At 39.1% G+C, this 21,820-nt stretch overlaps 1 protein-coding gene across 1 annotated transcript in view; it reads left to right on the top strand.

Annotated features, from left to right (window-relative positions):
* The window catches only part of Cntn3 (contactin 3), a 401,246-nt gene that overhangs the window by 346,289 nt on the left and 33,137 nt on the right, over positions 1-21,820 (top strand). The window contains exons 14-18 of the mRNA XM_052174442.1: positions 14,905-15,022; positions 15,781-15,939; positions 16,045-16,194; positions 17,652-17,722; positions 20,246-20,480. Coding sequence (XP_052030402.1) covers positions 14,905-15,022; positions 15,781-15,939; positions 16,045-16,194; positions 17,652-17,722; positions 20,246-20,480 — 733 coding nt within the window. The remainder of the gene's footprint in view (positions 1-14,904; positions 15,023-15,780; positions 15,940-16,044; positions 16,195-17,651; positions 17,723-20,245; positions 20,481-21,820) is intronic.

The following is a 21,820-nucleotide window of genomic DNA, read 5'->3' as shown; positions in this document are numbered from 1 at the left end:
TTCTAGAAGAATGGTTGAGTATGCTCTAAGGTTTCTGATTACCAAAGTCTAATAATTTATAATCTCCTTTTTTAAATAACAGAGCAAAGGTCTCTGTCTCAGAAAATTGGACAGTATCCAGCTAATTCAGTTTTCCATGAGCTCAGACAGTGCTCTAAGCATTACTTTTTATTTGTTACCTTTATTCCATCACTGACCAATTATTTGGGTGATCAGATTCACATTGAAGCCCTAAGTTGTGTTTACAATAACAATTTCCCTATTAAACTAAGTTTAGCAAAGGTAGACAGTTAAAGAAGATTAAGCATCAGAAAACTGAGATTTCATGCACATTACAAAGGTGTTATCATAATGAGTCAAGGGTGAGAAACACTGGTTTGACATCCCTGAGATAGTGCAGAGTAGTTCTGAGAAGCTCTGTGACAACGAGGTATTATTTGAACAAGTCACACTGTTCTGAAGGGAAAAGTATTGCCTAGCTGCTGGCATGAGCTTGATGTTTAAAACTGGTACTTATGAGGTAACTTGTGCATTTGTACACAACCTAAAATATTCACAAAGAGTTCAACCAAGATATGTGCTCTTAAATATGTCACTTGGTCAAAACTCTTCAGAAGGGGCATTCTGAGACTCTACCTCATGAAATAGGATGATTCTTCTGTTTTCTGGGCACCAAAGAATGTTGAACAATTTTTTTTTTATGTTTTTTTTATTTCTTTTTTTCCCCCGAGGCAAGGTTTCTCTATGTAGCCCTGGCTGTCCTGGAACTCACTCTGTAGACCAGGCTGGCCTCAAACTCAGAAATCTGCCTGCCTCTGCCTCCCAGAGTGCTGTGATTACAGGCGTGCACCACCACCACCCAGCGAACAATTTTTTTTATATTGACATATTGCATCCTACCTGCCTTGTATATCACCTGCTCAGACAACCAGGTGGCAGCAGAAATCATTTATCACTCAGAAGAATTAAGACTCTTTACTACACTCAGACTTATTTGAACAGCTGAATGCCTGCTAATTTTTTCTTTCCTTGTGTAGGCATGATGCATTTATAAAGGTGACCTTAATGTAGCCACTAGGGTTGATGGGGGAGACAAGGTGTAATTTGCTTGGCCATATATGAACGTTGAACTTTGGTTTGTCTCTACCAACTCTTTTTAGAGCCTTTGGAGAAAAGAAAAACAGTCAGGTTCCACATGGACAATACAACCTCCACTGTTTTCAAGATGCCTGGATAAAACTTATGTGTGGTATTAGTATTTGAAAATCACTCTAGTGAGGGAATCAATGGTTAATATGGGACACTTGGTAATAACAGGCTGTGTATAGTGATGAAAAGAAAAGGCCGGTACTCAATGTGGCCTTCTAAAAATAGCTTTCTCCTTAAACTAGAAAATTTGTCTTTTGGAAGCCTTGGAGCCACATGACCATCTTGAGTGCTTTCTTAGGAAATAGCTTGTCGATAATACGTTATACTCAAAGTTTGTGCCTCACTGGCAGTATAAGAAATATCCCCAGTTCCAAAGTGTATATTACACCTCAATTCTTAACATGTGGCAGAACAATAATGTAATTTTAGATAACCTGTCATTAGTAGTAATATTGTGTTTTTTACCTAATATAGGTTATTACTTCATGTACTGTTTACTTTATGATGAGTATGTGATTTTCTTTTTTAAAGTTACATCAAAATTTCTTTTTTTTTAATTTTTTTATTCGATATAATTTATTTACATTTCAAATGATTTCCCCTTTTCTAGCCCCCCCCCCACTCCCCGAAAGTCCCGTAAGCCCCCTTCTCTCCCCCTGTCCTCCCTCCCACCCCTTCCCAGTTCCCCGTTCTGGTTTTGCTGAATACTGTTTCACTGAGTCTTTCCAGAACCAGGGACCACTCCTCCTTTCTTCTTGTATCTCATTTGATGTGTGGATTATGTTTTGGGTATTCCAGTTTTCTAGGTTAATAACCACTTATTAGTGAGTGCATACCATGATTCACCTTTTGAGTCTGGGTTACCTCACTTAGTATGATGTTCTCTAGCTCCATCCATTTGCCTAAGAATTTCATGAATTCATTGTTTCTAATGGCTGAATAGTACTCCATTGTGTAGATATACCACATTTTTTGCATCCACTCTTCTGTTGAGGGATACCTGGGTTCTTTCCAGCATCTGACAATTATAAATAGTGCTGCTATGAACATAGTAGAGCATGTATCCTTATTACATGGTGGGGAATCCTCTGGGTATATGCCCAGGAGTGGTATAGCAGGATCTTCTGGAAGTGAGGTGCCCAGTTTTCGGAGGAACCACCAGACTGATTTCCAGAGTGGTTGTACCAATTTGCAACCCCACCAGCAGTGGAGGAGTGTTCCTCTTTCTCTACACCCTCTCCAACACCTGCTGTCTCCTGATTTTTTAATCTTAGCCATTCTGACTGGTGTAAGATGAAATCTTAGGGTTGTTTTGATTTGCATTTCCCTAATGACTAATGAAGTTGAGCATTTTTTAAGATGCTTCTCCGCCATCCGAAGTTCTTCAGGTGAGAATTCTTTGTTTAACTCTGTACCCCTGAGGGCTTCTGCCTGAGGCCTTGCCCCAGATTGTGTCTGTGGACCAGATGGAGCCCGTGTGCACCCCCAGGGAGCGCCGAAGGTGTATGCTGCTGTGACCTCCCCTGTGTTCCGCTCACTCCGCTGGGCAGCCGATTCCCCAACCGGGCTGGCGCACACAAGGTTAGCCTGGTCGCCCAGGCCCTGAGTCCAGGCAAATGCCTGGGAGGCCAAGGTCCAAGCAAAGTTCCCCTAGGGCTATGACTGTTAATTGGGTCCGCCAGGTGACCCGGATGGCCGGTGTGCGAGTCTGCGTTCCCCGAAAGCACTGGGAGAGTCTGTTGTGCTAACAACCTCCTGGGCGGGTTGACACACAGATGGCCCACCAAGCCGCCCAGTTCTTGGGGTCAGTCCTGTGCCTTTTGGGGCCTAGACCCCAGTTTTGTTAGCCTCAGGCTACGCTTGTTAGCTGTCTCTGCCCTACCGAGCACTCTGGGTCCTGTAGGCAAAATGGCGGCGCATGCGCCCGCCAGGGCAAAAAAACCTCCTGGCTGGGTTGGCACCCCGATGGCCCCCTGACCAGCCCAGGGCCTGGGTGCAGGCCAACGCCCGTCGGGCTCAGACCCCTGCGGTGTTGGCCTCGGATTATGTTTGTGTACCTCAGTCTGTCTGATCTCTGGAGTCTGAAATCAAGATGGAGGTGAGTCTCTCCTGACTGGCGGGAAGCCGAGTTCTGAAGTGGCTTCTGTGCAGCGAAAGGCTCTGCAGAACCGCAGCTGCTTGCCGCCCGGCTGGTCAGCGAAGGTCAGTGGTCGTGGGCACAGGGCCTAACTGGACCCTGTGTCGCCTTGGTTCCACCGCTGATGGCCCTTCAGCTGGACCAGCCACTGCTGCCGCCGCCGCCGCCGAGTCCCCCAGCTCCAACCACCACATCAAAATTTCTATTATCATCATTATCTAAAAACAGAAGAAAGCTAACTATTCTCTTCTGTTTCTTATTTTCATAATGTTAATTTTCAAAAGAAATGATTTTGCTTTTAAACCCATTTATAAGTATACCAGGTATATGTTCTGGAAATAACTGTTCATCTAAGGGAAAAATAAAAATTATCCAAATAATTGAAAGTCCGAGAGGTTAGGGTTTTACCTCCCTGTCAGAATGCATCCTCAGCCCTGAAAGACCCTGATTTCAATTCCATCACCATGAAAACTGGAAACAAAAGGAAGTGAGAGGGGAGGGATCAGAGACAAACTCAAAAATTAATATACCCCAAAGGGGAAAAAATACTATCATTATGGATATAAAGATAAACTACATCACCTATAACGCGTTTCTGTTTCCCGGCTGTATTATCTAGAGTCTTTAAAGGAGCCTTTGTAATGACTACAGATTAGAAAAGAGAATTTCTAGAATGCCTTACATGATAGGGGCTGGGTATTACAAAATGGCTGATGCTGAGGACCTGGTATCTGCTCAGTCTATGACGGTAGATGTCCCAGCAGCGGCAAACTAGCACCAAAGGTCTGAAAGACTTTTGGAGGTTCTCTTGTCATCAGTCCCATTAGAAAGAAGAGACCAGATTCTGTTCATGGACAGAGACAGTAGTTTCAGTAAGTAACAGAAACCATGGCATAGAAAAACGTTTTTACCAATAAGAAACCTCGGCAAGCTGGCAATTCCCTTTTCCTTGGACCCCTTTATATCTGAGCCACTACTGGATTGTACTACCAATTCTAGGGGAAGTGCCTACTAGCTTCCCAGAAGGAGTAACTATCTTCATCTCTTAGTTGATTCATCTGCCAATCAAGTTGATGTTTCACTGTCAAGCCTGTATGCTTTTACTTCGCACAGTGTTATGACCTGGGATCCTTTTGCTGAAGATTGATCCAGGTACCTTTGTCTTTGTGACTCCCTCCTGTAGGTTGTCCCCACATTTGTCTTGGATTTTGTACATAGATATGTGCCCTGAGGTAGAGCTTTTACTTTTCTTCTTCTAGAAAAGTCTGCCTTCATTATAAAGTTTAGCTCTGTTGTCAGTTGAGAAACAAATATCAGAAACGTATAGATTCTTTCTGCATAATATAACCTTTCTCACACTATAGTTTTACACCAACTGGTGTAGTCCTTTCATTACTCCCTGGCTGCAAGCTGCCAGCTCCACGCATGTAAGAACTGTTGGTCCCATTCAGGATTGTATCTCATGTAACTCAAGTGAGATGGTAGTTGCATAGGAGTGTTTAAAGTTCTCTTAATTTTATAATAAAGTACCTATAGGAAGAAACTCAAATTTGTATGAATTACCAAATGTTCTCTGCACCTTAGGCTTCTCTGCATATCATTGGAAGAGACCTTGAGTCTCTTAGTTTTTCTCTTCCAGTGAGTCTATATCTAGCAGTTGTGATAAATCACTTTATTTCTAGTAAACTGAGAAATCTACTGCTGAGCTTGGACATAGAAATTTTAAGCAAAATGAGAATGGGGGTGAGAAACATGAAGGTTTGACACTCCTGGCTCCTGCCATTTGATAAAGAAGGGGAAACTATGAGTTTAGAAAAAATAGCAAAACATGAAGACAGAACCATATACACTGTGTTCAAAGAATATTAGTGCTTCTGTGAATTTATTCCAAGGTTATTAGTCCTGTGTTACTTTATTTAGTTATTTAATATACCATATCATTGGTATGTAACTTTTTGCTCTCTATCACCATATTGGATAAAGAAAAATTATATTGGCTGTACATTGAGTATGTAAGCAACAGTGAGAGCTAGTGAACCCAAAAAAAGACAAAAGCAACAAAACTCTGTAGACTTTCTATCTATCATCACAGGTTAGAAAAATGCCCACACAAAATAATCTTATATGCATAGCTGCATGCACAAAATTGCTTAAAATCGAAGAGCAAATCTAGAATTACAATCTCTAATAAAGAAAATATCAATAATTTTGAATATCTTATTAAAATAGTAAAAGAACGGGGTAATTCAAAAGTAGTAGGATGCTTAGCATTGTAGGTGAAAATAAATGCATCAATGTGTGGTTCAGTTCTAGTGCTTACAGTTCGCAGTGGGTTCTCAAGTTTCTCGTTTACATTCTGATTTCACTCTCATTGTGCGCCATTCCTCAGCACAGTTCAGTGTAGGTGCTAACAGAAAGCAATGGCAGCATGAATAAAGCATGACCACCAAATGAGGAATGTATCTTTTGTAAAGACACATCCTTTACAAGTAAAGAGTAAAGAGACAAAAGCAAATATTTCTTTAAAATGAAAGTCAGGGTGAATGAAGATTTATTCAAATGAGGACATAACAGATTTATGTAAACCCTAAAGTGAAGATGCAAATGCACTAAAGTATCTCCCAAAAAATTCTTGAAATCTGTTTTGAAACTATTTTTGTCATAATAAAAAACAAAGCTACATATCTTCAGCTGTTCACAGGCCAGTGTTTATCTTGTCAAATGTATAAAATAGTTTGCTTTATTTTGAGTTCATTCTAAATTTCAGTTTCATTAGAAACACTTATAATTTGAAATGTTATATGATAAGTTGGCTTTCAACATAAAATGCTTATTTAATTAATTTAAATAATTGGATAATGTGCAAGGGGAATTTTGAAATAGAGTTCCACCCCAAATCTACAGGGAGCTAAAGATTACTGGAAGAAGTAAGATCTCTGCAGGAGGGGTGGGGCAGGGGAAGTTCTCTTATTGGTTATTAAATGCAGAGTGGTCAGCCCTAAAGGCATATATGCACAGCAACATATACAAAATCAGCAAAATTTGTGCATACACACACACACACACACACACAGAGAGAGAGAGAGAGAGAGAGAGAGAGCTCTATCAAATACCATATAATAATAATCAAAGAAAAAGCTACTAACTTGAGAGGGGCAGAGGGGGGCATGTAAAGGATTTGAGGGGAGGAACCTAGGAGATGCTTGAGTTCCTGACTCAAGGAAAGAGGAAACAAAATATATTTCAATTCAGAAGATGTTATAAATAATTTAATACTGTGTTGTAGCAAATCTTAAAATTTGTTCAACAGTATATTTCTCAACTTACTTATCTTATTTCCAATATTTTAAGGATTTCCTGTAATTGATAAATCCCTAATCTCGTATTAAATTCACAGACTTGGTGGTAATTTGCATTACGTTATTTCTTTCTTATGCTTTTGTGCCTAAGTTTTCTTGATATATCCCACAGTGATACTTTATTAAATATGTTTTGGGGACAACAATCATGCTTTCTTTTCTCTTTTAACTACTATGGCCAGCACAACAGATATATTAATAGTGGACAAAGAAAATTGCTTGATTATCCTTTTTAGTTCTTTGTGTAATTCTCCTGATTTAGATGTATCATTTAAAGCCATTTTTCAAGAATACTATATTTTCATCCCATTTGCTATTAAAAATGACAAGTTGACCCATATTTGTAATATTAGTGTTGATATCCATTGGCCAAACATAGACTTTTAAATTAGCCACAATATTCTTCAAATTTCTTTCTGTGTTTTTTTTTTTTAAAATTTCTTTAATTTGCATGGAAAGAAACACATATTTTAGATCTCTATATTTTTAAACCTCTTGTAATGTCGCCTCCTGTATTGCTTCATAAACTAATTGTTTAGAAATGGTTTTAATTTTCTACTAAGAAATACGCTAGCATTCATCTAAATTTTGCAATAGAATGTGAACTCTCACTTAAACAAAAATATGTTTTGAAAATAAAGTCATATTTTTTACTCTTATTCTTTTATGTCATTGTAATACATACAGTCCTTTTTATGCACCAAATTTCGCAGCATGATTTTATGTACAATGACTTCTCAAATTAGTTCTTGAGTGTTTCCAGGAATTCCCTACAAATTAAACACACCATTTTTCTGAGAAAAACTATAATCATCATTCTCCTTTTCATTGATCACCATTCCTTTATCTGTAATTGTTTATTTGGGGAGTGGGGTTCTGGTTACTTTTGAAATATGGTAGAAGGCATCCTATCATTAAAGAATTCTAGATAATAGAAAGAACACAATTGAATAGATTGAACACAGTCTGTGTACTAGGATATAATGTCCTTCATAAGAATGCCCAAGAGTGATGTAGATGAATCTTGAGATAGATCTCTTCATAGCTTCATCAGGAACCATGACGCTGATTTCCATATTGACAACTCTGCACTTGCACTGTCTTTCCCTACATCCATAATAGCATGAGCTGTCACTTGGTTTTTTGTTTGGTTTTGTTCTGTTTTTGTTTTGTTTTGCTCGTGTTTTTTTACATGTGGGTAAGCATTCTACATTTTTAATTGGATATTTATTTTATTACATTTCAAATTATATCCCCTTTCCTGATTTCCCATTTAGAAAACCCTTATCTCTTCCTCCCTCTCCCTGCTTCTATGAGGGTGTTCCCTCACCAACCCACCCACTCCTGCCTCCCCACCCTGGCATTCCCTTACACTGGGGCATCAAGCCTTCACAGGATCAAAGGCCTCTCTTCTCATTAATGCCAGATAAGGCAATCCTCTGCTACATATGCAGCTGGTACCATGGGTCTCTCCATGTGTACACTTTGGTTGATGGTTTAGTCCCTGGGAGCTCTGGGGAGGTCTGGTTGGTTGATATTTTTGTTCTTCCTATGGGTTGCAAACCCCTTCAGATCCTTTAGTCCTTTCTCTAACTCCTACACTGGGGACCCTGTGCTCAGTCCAATGATTAGCTGCGATCATCCACCACTGTATTTGTCAGGCTCTGACAGAGCCAATCAGGAGACATCTATATCAGGCTCCCTTCAGCAAGCACGTCTTGGCACCCACAATATTGTCTGTGTTTGGTGTCTGTATATGGGATGGATACCCAGGTGAGGCAGTCTCTGGATGGCCTTTCCTTCAGACTCTGCTGTACACTTTGTCTCTGTATTTCCTTCCGTGAGAATTTTGTTCTCCCTTCTAAGGACAGAAGCATCCATACTTTTGTCTTGCTTTTTCTTCAACTTCATGTGGTCTGTGAATTGTATTTTGGGTATTCTGAGCTTTTGGGCTAATAACTACTTATCAGTGAGTGCATACAATGTGTCTTCTTTTGAGACTGGGTTACCTCACTCAGGATGATATTTTCTAATTCCAACCATTTGCCTAAGAATTTCATTAATTCATTGTTTTTAATAGTTGAGTAGTACTCCCATTGTGTAAATTTTCTGCATCCATTCCTCTGTTGAGGGACATCTGGGTTCTTCCCAGCTTCTAGGTATTATAAATAAGGCTGCTATGAACATGGTAGAGCATGTGTCCTTGTTATATGTTGGAACATCTTTTGGGTATATGCCTAGGAGTGGTTTAACTGGGTCCTCAGGTAGCAAGTACTCTGTCCAAACTGGCAGGAACTGCCAAACTGATTTCCAGTGTGGTTGTACCAGCTTCCAATCCCATCAGCAATGGAGGAGTGTTCCTCTTTCTCCACATCCTCATCAGCATCTGCTGTTACCTGAGTTTTTGATCTTAGCCATTCTGATTGGTAGGAGGTAGAATTTCAGGGTTGTTTTAATTTGCATTTCCCTGATGAATAAGGATGCTGAACATTTCTTTAGGCACCTCTCAGCCTTTAGGGATTCCTCAGTTGAGAATTCTTTATTTAGCTCTATACTGTATTTTTAATAGGGTTATTTGGCTCTCTGGAGTCTAACTTCTTGATATATGTATTGGATATTAGCCCTCTATTGAATGTAGGATTGGTAAAGATCTTTTCCCAATCTGTTGGTTGACATTTTGCCCTATTGACAGTGTCCTTTGCCTTACAGAAACTTTGCAATTTTATGAAGTCCCATTTGTCAATTCTTGATCTTAGTACACAAACCATTGATGTTCTAGTCAGAAAATGCCCCCCCTGTGCCCATGTGTTCAAGACTCTTCCCCACTTTCTCTTCTATTAGTTTACTGTATCAGGTTTTATGTGGAGGTTTTATGTTGGTTCACTTGAACTTGAGATTTGTACAAGGAGATAAGAATGAATAGATTTGCATTCTTCTACATGCTGACTACCAGCTGAACCAGCACAATTTGTTGAAAGTGCTGTCTTTTTTCCACTGGGTGGTTTTAGCTCCTTGTCAAAGTTCAAGTGACCACAGGTGTGTGGATTTATTTCTGGGTCTTCAATTTTGTTCCTTTGATGTACTTGCCTCTCTCTGTACCAATACCATGCTGTTTTTATCACTATTGCTCTGTAATACAGCTTGATGTCAGGGATAGTGAGTCTCCCAGAAGTTCTTTTATTGTTGAGAATAGCTTTCTCTATCCTGGGTTTTTTGTTATTGCAAATGAATTTGCAAATTGCTCTTCCTAAAACTATGATGAATTGAGTTGGAATTTTGATAGGGATTGAATTAAATGTGTAGATAACTTTTGGCAAGATGGACATTTTTACTATATTAATCTTGCCAATCCTTGAATATAGGAGATCTTTCCTTCTTTTGTGAGCTTCTTCAAGTTCTTTCTTCAAAGACTTTAAGTTCTTGTCTTACTCTTGCGGTAAATCTCCAAACCAAGTATGTCCATGCAAAAAAATACAACTCAATTAATATGAATACATGCTGTATGCTAGATTGGATAGATCTACCACTTCACTGTCATCTTCCCCATATAAGAGACCCCTTATATCTTGCAGCTTCTTCAGTCCAGATGTTTCCACTCCACTTTCCTTCTACCTCCTTCTCCATTGTCCTCTGTTTATCTCTTTCTCTCCTAAAACCTTCAGCTCCACCTTCCCCTTTCTCCACCACTCTTTCTCTGTCCAATCACTGGCTATAGCCTTTATTTATAAATTAAGGTGGGAAGAAGCTTTATAGAAAATCACCTGAGTGCTGACTCATTCCTTGTTCACAGCTCCTCACAAGAGAATGGAATTAGCAGGAAATACAATTAGCCTCAGGGCTATCTGCCCTGGATATTTTTACTATATTAATCCAGCCAATCAATGAACATGGGAGATCTTTCCATATTCTGAGACCTTCTTCGATTTCTTTTCTCAGAGACTTTAAGTTCTTTTCATAAAGATCTTTCAGTTGATGGGTTAGAGTAAAACCAAGGAATTTAATATTATTTGTGACTATTGGAAGGGTGACATTTCCCTAGTTTCTTTCTCAGCCTACTTATCCTTTGAGTAGAGGAAGGCTACTGATTTGTTTGAGTTAATTTTATATCCAGTCACTTTACTGAAGTTGTTTATCAGGATTAGGAGTAAAAAGAATGCACATAAGAGACTTTATTTCTATTATGTTGATTGTTTCATAACAGAGTGCAAGGCTGGGGTATCCCTCATGTCCATTCTCAATGCAACATGAGATTGTGTTGCTCCATATATAGGACAGTCACTGATGTTTGAGACATGCCCCAGATGTGAAGTTCCTTTAATAATCAATTAAGAAAATTGTACTGTTCAATAAATACTAAAATTCTATATTTTTCACTGATGTGTTAAAATATCATTGATAATCTTTATATTTTACCTACTGAGTCACCATCAAGCACATGCAAGTTCTCAAGTTATCGGATTGTCTGCATTGGAGATAACGTGATGGAAGCCACTCACTAACATAAACCTGAAGAGACGTATGCATACTGTTAGGAAAAGCATGCATATATTGATTTCATTCGACATTGGAGCATGGCAGTGTCATCTGTGTATGCACTCTTAAGAAATGCATGACCACGTTATGAGACAACAGAAACAATATCCTAAGTTCTTAAGTTTATGAGTCTGTATTTTATTGCATTCACTGCTATCCAGCGCTACAAGCAGCCTGCACACCATTCCTTTAGAAAATAATGTACATGTTTCTATATATTTTCTAATATGATGCGAAATTTGATAAATATTGTGAGAAATAGACTATGAATTTCTGTTTTACTGAATTTTGAATAATTTTACTTAGGCTTTTCTGGACTTTCTTATATTATTCTTTTCATCTAGTAATATGACAACTGTCCTCTCTATGAAAGTCAATCTGATAGACAAAAAAGGGGGGATCACGTTAATATATGTAAGATTTCCTTAGAGAATTCCTATTTTTGTTGTTGTTGTTTGTATTTTTTGCATCTCTGGAAGTAATTAAATCTTGATTAGAAGTATTAGGAGATGGGAATAGCATCTTGATTTGAACTTCTGATAATTAAATATTATGTATCATGACAAAATTAGAGTTACAAACTGAAATATCCCTAATGGAAAACATTTCCATTTCAGCCTATGTTTTCATGGAAAGATAAGCACTTAGATGCATAATCCTACAGAACCATTTCCTTTCACAAGATCAACTCTCCCATATAGCCAAACCTGAACTCAACAACACAACATGGCTCTCATGCAGATTATTCCCGTGGTGCTTCATTCTAGCTTTCTATTGAGACAAATAGAACAGGCCTATACTTTTTCATAGGCTAAGGCAGTAGAATTACAAATTCAATGCCAGTCTTTGATATGTATCAAGGCCTTCTCAATTAATTAATTAATTAACCACATGATTGAGTAGTGTGGTTTGTACTGATCACATATGAGATGCCAAATTCTATCCCTTAGTACTATAAATTTAACAACAAAGGCTAAAGACGATTGTCGCCTTAAGGTAATCATAATCTACTCTTCCCATATGATAAGAGCTATATCTAGCATCTAAGATTTATGGTTTTTAGATTCAACCATATATATCTTTTATTTACAGCCATATAGTGTTTCCTTAAGTAAGTAATCTACAAACTATATTAGCTAAGGTCGACATTGAACACTGGGTTTCTTCGTTTTCCCTATAAATTTTCTTTGCTGGATATACACATGCATTTCTTGGGGCATAGAATAAGGAGTAGAATTAATGAGAAATAGATTATACATATAAATCTGTATTAGTTGATAATTGAACTGGTCCAGGAAGGAGCTATGTAAATTCCTAACAGCAATAGCTCCCATTCTAAATTTGCAGCAGGTCTTGAAATTGTCTTGGTTATTTGTATTTCTCTGTACACAGTGTGTGCAGCATGGTTTAATTTCATCTGTATTGTACATTATAACTAGTAAATATAGCTTGTTCCATATCTCTGTGCATTATTAGTCTGGCTTAAGTATATGTCTCAGAAACCAGAGATTGTGTTAGACAGGACTCTGTCCTTCAATGACTTTGAAGTTAGAAGCAGTATGTGTAGTTTTATATAACAACAAAAACAAAAACAAATTAAAACTCACTTATTTATAACGATGTGGTAAAAAGTAACCCATAGGTAAGGGGAAAAAAACATCGGAAGAGGAACAGTACAAAGAAATTTTACTGAAATGGATTAAATTAAAAGGATGGTCTCTCTTAATTTTTGCAAAATTTTCTTTTTCAATTAAAGATTCTTCCACTTAATCTATTTGAGTCCTGAGAGAAGAAATAGTCAATGACTCCCATTGTCTACATATCTTAGTTGCATCTTTTGTTCTGTTTTGTAGACAAAAAATGATTAATAGTTTTAGAGACTAAAGTGAGGTTTCAGGAGTTAAAAAAAAAAACAAAAAACAAAAACAAAACTTGCTGTTATAGCAAAGGACCTCAATTCAGCATCCACGTGGCAGCTCACAACTATAATTTATAATTGCAGTTCCAGCTCCAAAACTCTCTGGCCTCCACAGATAACATGAATGTATGAAAAAACATTCATACATTTAATAAAATAAAATTAAGGAAAAATTTTAAAACATATTTTTTAATTATTAAACATCTTCTTGCAGAGGAACCTTACTATATTTTTTGTCATTATTTAGTTTTGTTTTATGCTAAAGCTTGACTATTTCTCTTTCTTTATTCAATAGTACTAAAAGTCAACGGAAGTCCAAATTCCCAACTCTAGTCTCTTCCGTACTCATTCTAGAGCCAACGGCAACCAGGGTGTCTAAAAGATAGACTCAGATGACTAAGTAGAAAAGTCAAGCTAAATTCTCTCTAACCTGACTATTTCAAAATAAGAAAGTAAAGACAGAGAAGAATAGAGTCCTCACCCAGTGCCTTGGTGGCATTCACCAATCACCAGGCTTTGTTGAAAAGAAGAAATTTCTATGGCATTGATAATCACGCTCCTGTGAGTATGCAGAGCTCATAAAACCAGAGGAGTTTATAAAGGTCAGCACGCAGGAATGTTTTTCTCCCGGGGAAACATTTCCAGAGGAGAAGAGAGGGAGGGAGCAAACCAAAAAGTTCAACTAGATGAGAGTAAAATGTGCAAACTGAACAGTTTCTGGATTATCATTTAATTATAGCCATCAATCACCTGGCAGCCGCTTTTCCCAGTACCCCAGAAATCCCATCTAAAGCCATATGATCCAACTAGTGGAGAATACACAGCCCATTAACAGCTGTAAGGAGGGGGAGCAATGTGAAAATTATTAGCCAGAACAGGGTTTCACAGAAAACCTAAATCTAATTTCACCTAAAATCAGAACGGTTAAGTCTTTCTTCCTTCAAATTCTAGTTAAACAAGAGTAAAGTTCCTTTGAATTGATAAGATAAGCACTGGCCCTTCCCCTCTCCTGGACTGAAAGTAAAGTAAGGATCGTTTTCCAAGGGCTTCATCTTCCAGAGACACTTATGTCAGCCTTTATTTTCACTAATGCAGGAAACTGACCCACTCTTCTCATTTTATGGATGTGAATTTATAGTTTTTTTTTAAAGAGGACCTTTTAAAGTTGAGCACGTAGATTCACATTTGTTCCATTAATTGGTATCAATGGGTGCCAACAAATGTCTTCTGGAAAATTGTTATTTATAAGGTTTCAAGTGTTTTAATTTAATTTCTTCTCTTTTTTTTTGAGGGGAGTTCATATTTCCTTGCTCTACGTTCTGTAGCTTTTAAAGGAATTAGATGACTTTAGTCTTTTAAGCTCCAATATGTGGAGAAAGAAAAATGTTTCAACCATGGTAATCCCCCCTGCCATGCTGTATTTATCTCCCACTAGGTACCCAAATGCTTCCTCCTCTTCTCAGGCAGATAATTGCAGTAGGGTTGCAACCAAAGAGAAAACTGAGCTGGTGCTAAGCGGTGGATATAAAAAGAAGTGTCGCCTGGTGGAAGCAAATAGAATCTGAGACTATAATCTCTGCCTTCATTTATATTTGAAATCATAAATATCCAGAGACATGCTTTATATGCATATAGAAATCTACCTGCTGCCATGCATGATTTCGAACTTGTCTTAGTTTCCATGCAACCTATGATGTCAATCTCCTGACTGCTTACCACATTGTTTTCTCTAAACACGGATTGCCTCACCTTCAAGATCTTTTGTGTTTTTAAATGTGATATCGTTTCATTACCTGTTTCCCCAACAGAGTTCGTCTGGTGATTTAATGATCAGAAACATTCAGCTGAAGCACAGTGGGAAGTATGTATGTATGGTGAAGACAGGGGTGGACAGTGTTTCCTCTGCAGCTGAGCTCATAGTGAGAGGTAAGCAGGGATCCCTCCTATGCTGCCCAACAGTGCTAGCCACAAACATTCCTCACTGGAGGAAAGCCATACTGAGATACCACACAAGAATGTCCCTGACACCCATCAGCCAGAGGCTCTGACCATAAGAATGTGTTCATTCAAAGAAACGAAAACCTCAAATCTTCCCTTTAAATAGGACTTGCTATAATTGGTATGCCACAGCTGCTGCCAAGCCAATGCATTTTCGAGCATGTCAATAATTCAGCAAATGTATCTAATAGGAAAGAGAATGGGGTTCGTGTGTGCCTGTCTCCACAAGAAGAGGCATTATCCCGAGTGATGGGAAAAATTCACCAACCTTGGTTGTTATCTAGGTTACAGATTCACTGTTAGGCTCAAAAACATAAGTCCAAGGTATATCACAGAATAAAATACATTGCGTTAGCAAGCCAAGATGGGTTTCACAGTAAGGCATCCCAGCCGAAACAGAGGACAGTGACATGAGAAAGGTGCAGAGGATGCTGAATTTAGAAATGTTCAGTGATGAATAGAGCCTCTGTGAGTAGATGCGTGTTGTGAATCATGGCTTCCTATCCAGGTCTCAGATATAACAATGGGACCGTGTAAAAAGTGGTAGTTTTATTGCCAGTTAAATGGCCTCTTCCCTTAAGTGCTTTTGAAAGTAGGATCAGTTGGAGGTATTAAAGAAATGATGTGAGCGTTTTTGGTAGATGATGCCATTTACGGGATGTTCTCTGTGTTCTTACCTCTGTTAGGTTCACCTGGGCCACCTGAAAATGTGAAGGTAGATGAAATTACAGACACAACAGCCCAGCTCTCTTGGACGGAAGGCACTGACAGTCATAGCCCAGTTATATCGTATGCAGTCCAGGCTAGGACGCCTTTCTCTGTGGGCTGGCAAACTGTCAGAACAGGTAAAATAGGTGGGAGACAAAGAGCAGCTACTTAGAAAAATATGTACCAACTGAGCACTGGAGTAGGCAGGTTCTTACCTTCTGAACCGTCTAACCTTCTTGTAGTACCTGAGGTCATTGATGGCAAGACGCATACAGCTACAGTCGTGGAGTTAAACCCATGGGTGGAATATGAATTTCGCATTGTAGCCAGTAACAAAATTGGAGGCGGAGAACCCAGTTTACCCTCAGAAAAAGTAAGGACTGAAGAGGCAGGTTAGTGCTTTTGTTTTCTGAGTAATGGGTTAGTAGATTTTCCAGGGTATGTATTTCTGTTAGCTTTGGTCTCCCAGCCACTGATCTGTCTCAATAATACATTGTCACATTAATACAACCTTTCTAATGGCAGGCTTTGTCATATGGCATTTATCAAAAGAAACACCAAAGAGATTCAGATGTAGTGTGACATTTCCAAGAGTTCAGTCAGTCATAGACAATCATCAGCGTGTGTTAAGTGAATATGTTTTAGTCACTTAAGGTTATAATTACTATCTAAAATAGTTACCTGTTAGCAGAAGAAACACTGTTTTCATGTATAAGAAGCACTGAAATATTGGTCTAATAATACCACCGAGAGCTAGGATACTGCAAAAACTCATTCTGCCACCATATCCAGAAAATGTACATAACTAATAGATGAGTAGTCTATTCTGGCCCTAAAAGTGTTAGATTATAAATGCATCATTTTAAGAATTTATATGAGCCAACAATAAACATGGATCACAAGACTACTTTTACAATTCTAAAAATATGCTATCATCAAAACTCAAAATTAGCAGGTAAGCCTACTACTGTTCATTTAGATAAGCTCCTGGGGTTGGGAGGACAACAAGACTTCCCTTTCCTCAATCAGTGGTATTGATTAAAATGAAAAACATGATGCAGCAAACATATCACTTTAGGCACTGAGCCAAAGGAGGCCTGGACTATATTTGTACAATTTTAATAATGCCTTTTTCCTTGGGACAGTACACACCTATTGTTTTTGCCAGGTATTGTGGGAAATAGGTGTCATGCTTACTGCCTCTCATCTTCATTTGTTCACACAATGTGTATGTAGGGTCCATGTGTCATGCATCCAGAAAATACAGCTGTGTGCATTACAAAGGCCCACCATAGAATTTAGATCCTAGTTTCATCTTAAGTTTACCAAGCAAAAGGTTTTCATCATGAGCGAGAAAGCTGACATCTGGGGGAGTTTTATCAAGAACACTTCCTAGCAGGACCTGTGGGTTCCAGTCTGTGTGGCTATTTCCAGAGCCTGTACCATGCTGAGACTTCCTTCTCAATCTGGAAGAATCCCTACCATCCTGATTTCCTGTATGTCCTAAGAAGTCACCTTTCCTCATATTTCTGTCACCCTAGTGACAAAGTAGTTTTCATTTGGGTTATATTTTTTCTTACTATTACAGAGATTTCTGAATTATTTATGATTTCATGTAAATTATATCATTTGATGACTTTGACAAAATGTTTTATAAATGCATATGAGTATAGTTTTGATGATTTTTCTAATGAGATACAGAAATGTCCATATACACATGCAGCTATGTAATGTGTTTATAGTGTGTTGAGGACAAAACTCAATGCTATTACAAATAAGTAAATGAGTCTCCTTTCAGATATTATGGAATAAAAGCAGGGTTTTGTCTCTGTGTCTCTGACCTACCCAGCTCCAGAAGTTGCACCTTCTGAGGTCAGCGGAGGAGGTGGAAGCCGATCTGAACTAGTGATAACCTGGGATGTAAGTGTCTGGACCACATCTTTCCCACCAGTGTATTTCTCTTCATGCATTCATCACAGCCTTCTTCCATGTGATGATAATGATGATGACGATGCAATGACAACTAAGAGGATAACAATGGTGATGATGATGGTGGTGGTGGTGGTGCTGCTTTTGTTGGTGTTAGTAACTGTGGTGCTGGTCTAGGTGCTGGTATCATTGATGCCAGCATTGGTTATTGTGACATACTGGTGGCATATTAGTGCAGCAATGGTATTGCTAAGTGATGATGATGGTGATAAAACTAGATCTGTTGCTAATTTTAGTGTTCTACTACTGATGGATTGCCCAAGTGGAAGGGTGGAACTGTTGATCATGTTGTTTAAGGGGCTACTGTTTTTGCTCTTGATGTCACTAATGATGCTCATGTTTGGGGAACTGTTGAGTCTTGTGCTAGAATTGTTGAGTCTGGTGCTGGTAACAGGACAAGGATCTGGTGCTGACACTGATGTGGATGATAGTGCTGTTGGTTGAGAGAGTACTAATGGCTCACGCTTTCTGTGCACATGGTAGCATGAATGGTAGTATGGTGTTGACACTGTTGCTCCTGCTGATTATAGAGATTCTTGTGATGCTACTGATAAATTGACAGTGATAGTACTGTTGGTGTCACAGATAATGTCCATAGCACTGTCTGTGCTGGTAGTATCAGTGGTGATAGTGCTGATGGTAATGGGGGTGGTACTGATGAGAGCAGCAATAGTAGTGCTAATAGTCTTGGTGGCAGTGTAGACAATTGTGCTAGGTGTTAGTAAGGATACTTCTAGTGGCTCTGCCAGTAGTGCTGGTCCATTGTTTCTGCTAGTGGTAGTACTGACAGCATTGGTAGTTCTAGTACTACTGGTAATGGAGATACTGGCATTGGTGCTATAATAGCATTGGTGGTGGTACTGGTGGTCATATTTAACTGAAGATATCCCTACTACTGGTGATAGTGTTGGTAAAATTATTGGCCCCAGTACTTGTGGTGGTATAGTAATGGTGCTGTAGCCAATCCAAATCATGCTACTTCTGGTAGCAGTACATTTGGTGGTAATGGAGGTGATAGTGGTGTTGATACTAACACTATCAATCCCGGTGATGATACTTGTAGAACTGTTGGTATTTCTAGTGAGCTAAGTCATGGTACTTCTAGTGTTGGTTCTGTTGGTACTATAAATGGTGGCAGTCCTCACAGTACTGCTGGTTGTATTGTTTAGGTGATTCTGGTGTAAATAGTAGTGTTGTCTGTAGTGCTGGTAGTTCTGGAAGAACTTTCTGTATTGATTCTGGTTGTTTGGGTAGTGTTGGTACTGTCAGAAGTTGTGGTTCTGTTGGTGTTTCTATAGAGCTTGTGGCATTGGTGATAGGAGATCTAGGAATAATGATGTGGGTCATACAGGATCCTCTTGCTGGTAGTGATACTAATAGTGGTAGTGGAATAATAGATACTGCTAATTCTAGCAGTTCCAGCACTGATGAAGATACTAGTGCATCTTGTAGCTCTGCTAATAATATTGATGTTCTTGGTAGTGATTGTAGTGGTACCTGTAACTCTGAGGGTCCTGGAGCTGGTTCATCATGCTATAGCAAGTGGTGGTGGTCAGGGTCCTAGAGGCATTGATGCTAGTGGTGCTGCTCCTCCCCTGCAGCATCCTATGCTAACTAATTTTCTGCTCATTTGTACATACTGTTTTCATTCCATCCTTTTAATTTGGTATCTCTGAAAATTGCAAGGCCAGGGGATAATAAACAGCTTGATCAAAATCACTTGGCTCTTGACATACTTCTGAGAAGCAGGTGTTAACAGTTCACTCTTGTTTACTCTTAATTTTCTATGCAGCCCTGTGTTTCCAATCAATGTCACACAGACCATCATGTGCTTGAGTGCCTAGTTTCTTTCTGGCCATTTTCTTAGCATTAGTTTCACATCACAATTAGAAAATACTATAACAATAAATTTAACACTTAAGAAACACTAGAGCTAAATTATCTGTAATTTTCAGATGTTAACAAGTAAAATGCCATTGTCCCATGGTAGAGTATAACTTGAATTTTTTTTTTTTACTTGATGCCATGCAGCTTTGAATTTAATTGGTTATATTAGCTTCCTTTTTCTCTGTAATTTTTTTATACTGTCATAATATCCAAGTATATCTCTTTTTATACAATTTACATTGATTGTTTTTATTTATCTTAAAATAATAGGTTTGCTAGAATGAAAGTTTATGTTATTAGAAACTCATATTAAAATCATGTTATATTCTAATATCTGAATAATCAGAGATGATGCAAGTTCATTATCTGGATGCCTGTGAATGAGTGATGTATGCCTCTTTAAGAGCATCTCAGCTGACTGTCCCATGGTGCTTTTCTCATTTTAAAGATCAATTTCATATAGATCACTATTTAATTACTTTTAACTCAACAAATGATAGTTCCACCATTTTTTACCCTGCCCTGGCCTTATGTGTAAGGATGATTTAATATGTCTTTTCTTTGTAGCCAGTCCCTGAAGAACTACAGAATGGAGGAGGTTTTGGCTATGTGGTGGCTTTCCGCCCACTTGGGGTTACCACCTGGATCCAGACAGTGGTGACATCCCCAGATAACCCAAGATACATCTTTAGGAATGAAAGCATCGTGCCCTTTTCACCATATGAAGTTAAAGTGGGTGTTTACAATAACAAAGGTGAAGGACCCTTTAGCCCAGTGACAACCGTGTTCTCTGCAGAGGAAGGTATGGAAATATACAAAGGCATCAGTTCCAACCTCATAGATGTATTGTTTTTGTTGTTGTAATTTACTTAAATTCCAGTCATTGCCCCCTCTAAGTCCCCCTCCCACAGTTCCTCATCCCATTCTTCCTCCCCTTTGCCTCTGAAAGAGTGCTCTTCCCCAACTTCCCTGGGGCCTCAAGTATCTCTAGGATTTAGCACATCTTCTCCCGAGGCCAGACCAAGCAGACCTCTGCTATAAATGTGCCCGTGGCATCGGCCTGGCTGGTGTATGCTCCTGGTTAGTGGATCAGTCTCTGGGAGCTCCCTGGAGTCTGGGTTAATTGAGACTGCTGGTCTTCCTGTGGTGTGGCTCCCAACCTTCACCTTCTTCAATCCTTCCCATAATTCAACCATAAGGATCCCTGACTTCAGTCCACTGGTTGGGGGTAAGTGTCTGCATCTGTCTCAGTCAGCTGCTGGTTCACCCTCTCAGAGGACAGCCACGCTAGGCTCCTGTCTGTAAGTACATCCTAGCACCAGTAATAGTGTCAGGTTGTTGTGCCTCCCCATGAGAAGGATCCCAAGGTGGGCTTCCTTTCCTTTATTCTCTTCTTTAATTTGTCCCTAGAATTATTTTAGACAGGAGCAATTCTGGGTCAGAAATATTGACTGAAGGTTAGTAACCCAGTCCCCTCACTTAAGGCCCTTCCTTACTGTTGGAGGTGGACTCTTTGAGTTCCCTCTCCCCACGGTTAGATATTTGGGCTAAGGCCACCCCCATTAAGGCCTGAGAGAGTCTCACCTCCTGGGTCCCTGGTACTTTCTAGAGGGTCCTCCCTACCCCAAGGCTGCTTATTTCCACTCATTTTCTTGGCCCTCTGGGCTTCTCTTCTGTCATCCCCCATACTTGATCCTGTTCCCCTTTTCTTCTGCCTCTCCCCTTATCAACCAGGCCCCTCCTTCTCTTTCTTCCTGTGATTATTCCTCCCCCTTCCAAGTTTGATTGAAGTATCCTCAGTTGGGCCTTTCTTCTGGTTACACTTCCCACAGTCTGTGAGCTGTATCCTAGATATTCTGTACTTTTTGGCTAATATCCATCCATTCATCAGTGAGTACATACCATGCATGTCCTTTTGGGCCTGAGTTACTTCACGCAGGATGATTATTTTCTAGTTCTATCCATTTGCCTGCAAAATGCATGTTGCCCTTCTTTTAAAGAGCCTAATAGTATCCCATTGTGTTAATGAACCACATTTTCAGTTTCCATTCTTCAGCTGAGGGACATTTAGCTTATTTCCAGCTTCTAGCTACTACATATATGGCTGCTATGAATATGATGGAGCACGTGTCCTTGTGGTAT

This window comes from Apodemus sylvaticus, chromosome 2, assembly GCF_947179515.1.
Source record: "Apodemus sylvaticus chromosome 2, mApoSyl1.1, whole genome shotgun sequence".
NCBI lineage: Eukaryota > Metazoa > Chordata > Mammalia > Rodentia > Muridae > Apodemus > Apodemus sylvaticus.
This window is presented reverse-complemented; position numbering and strand designations above follow the sequence as displayed.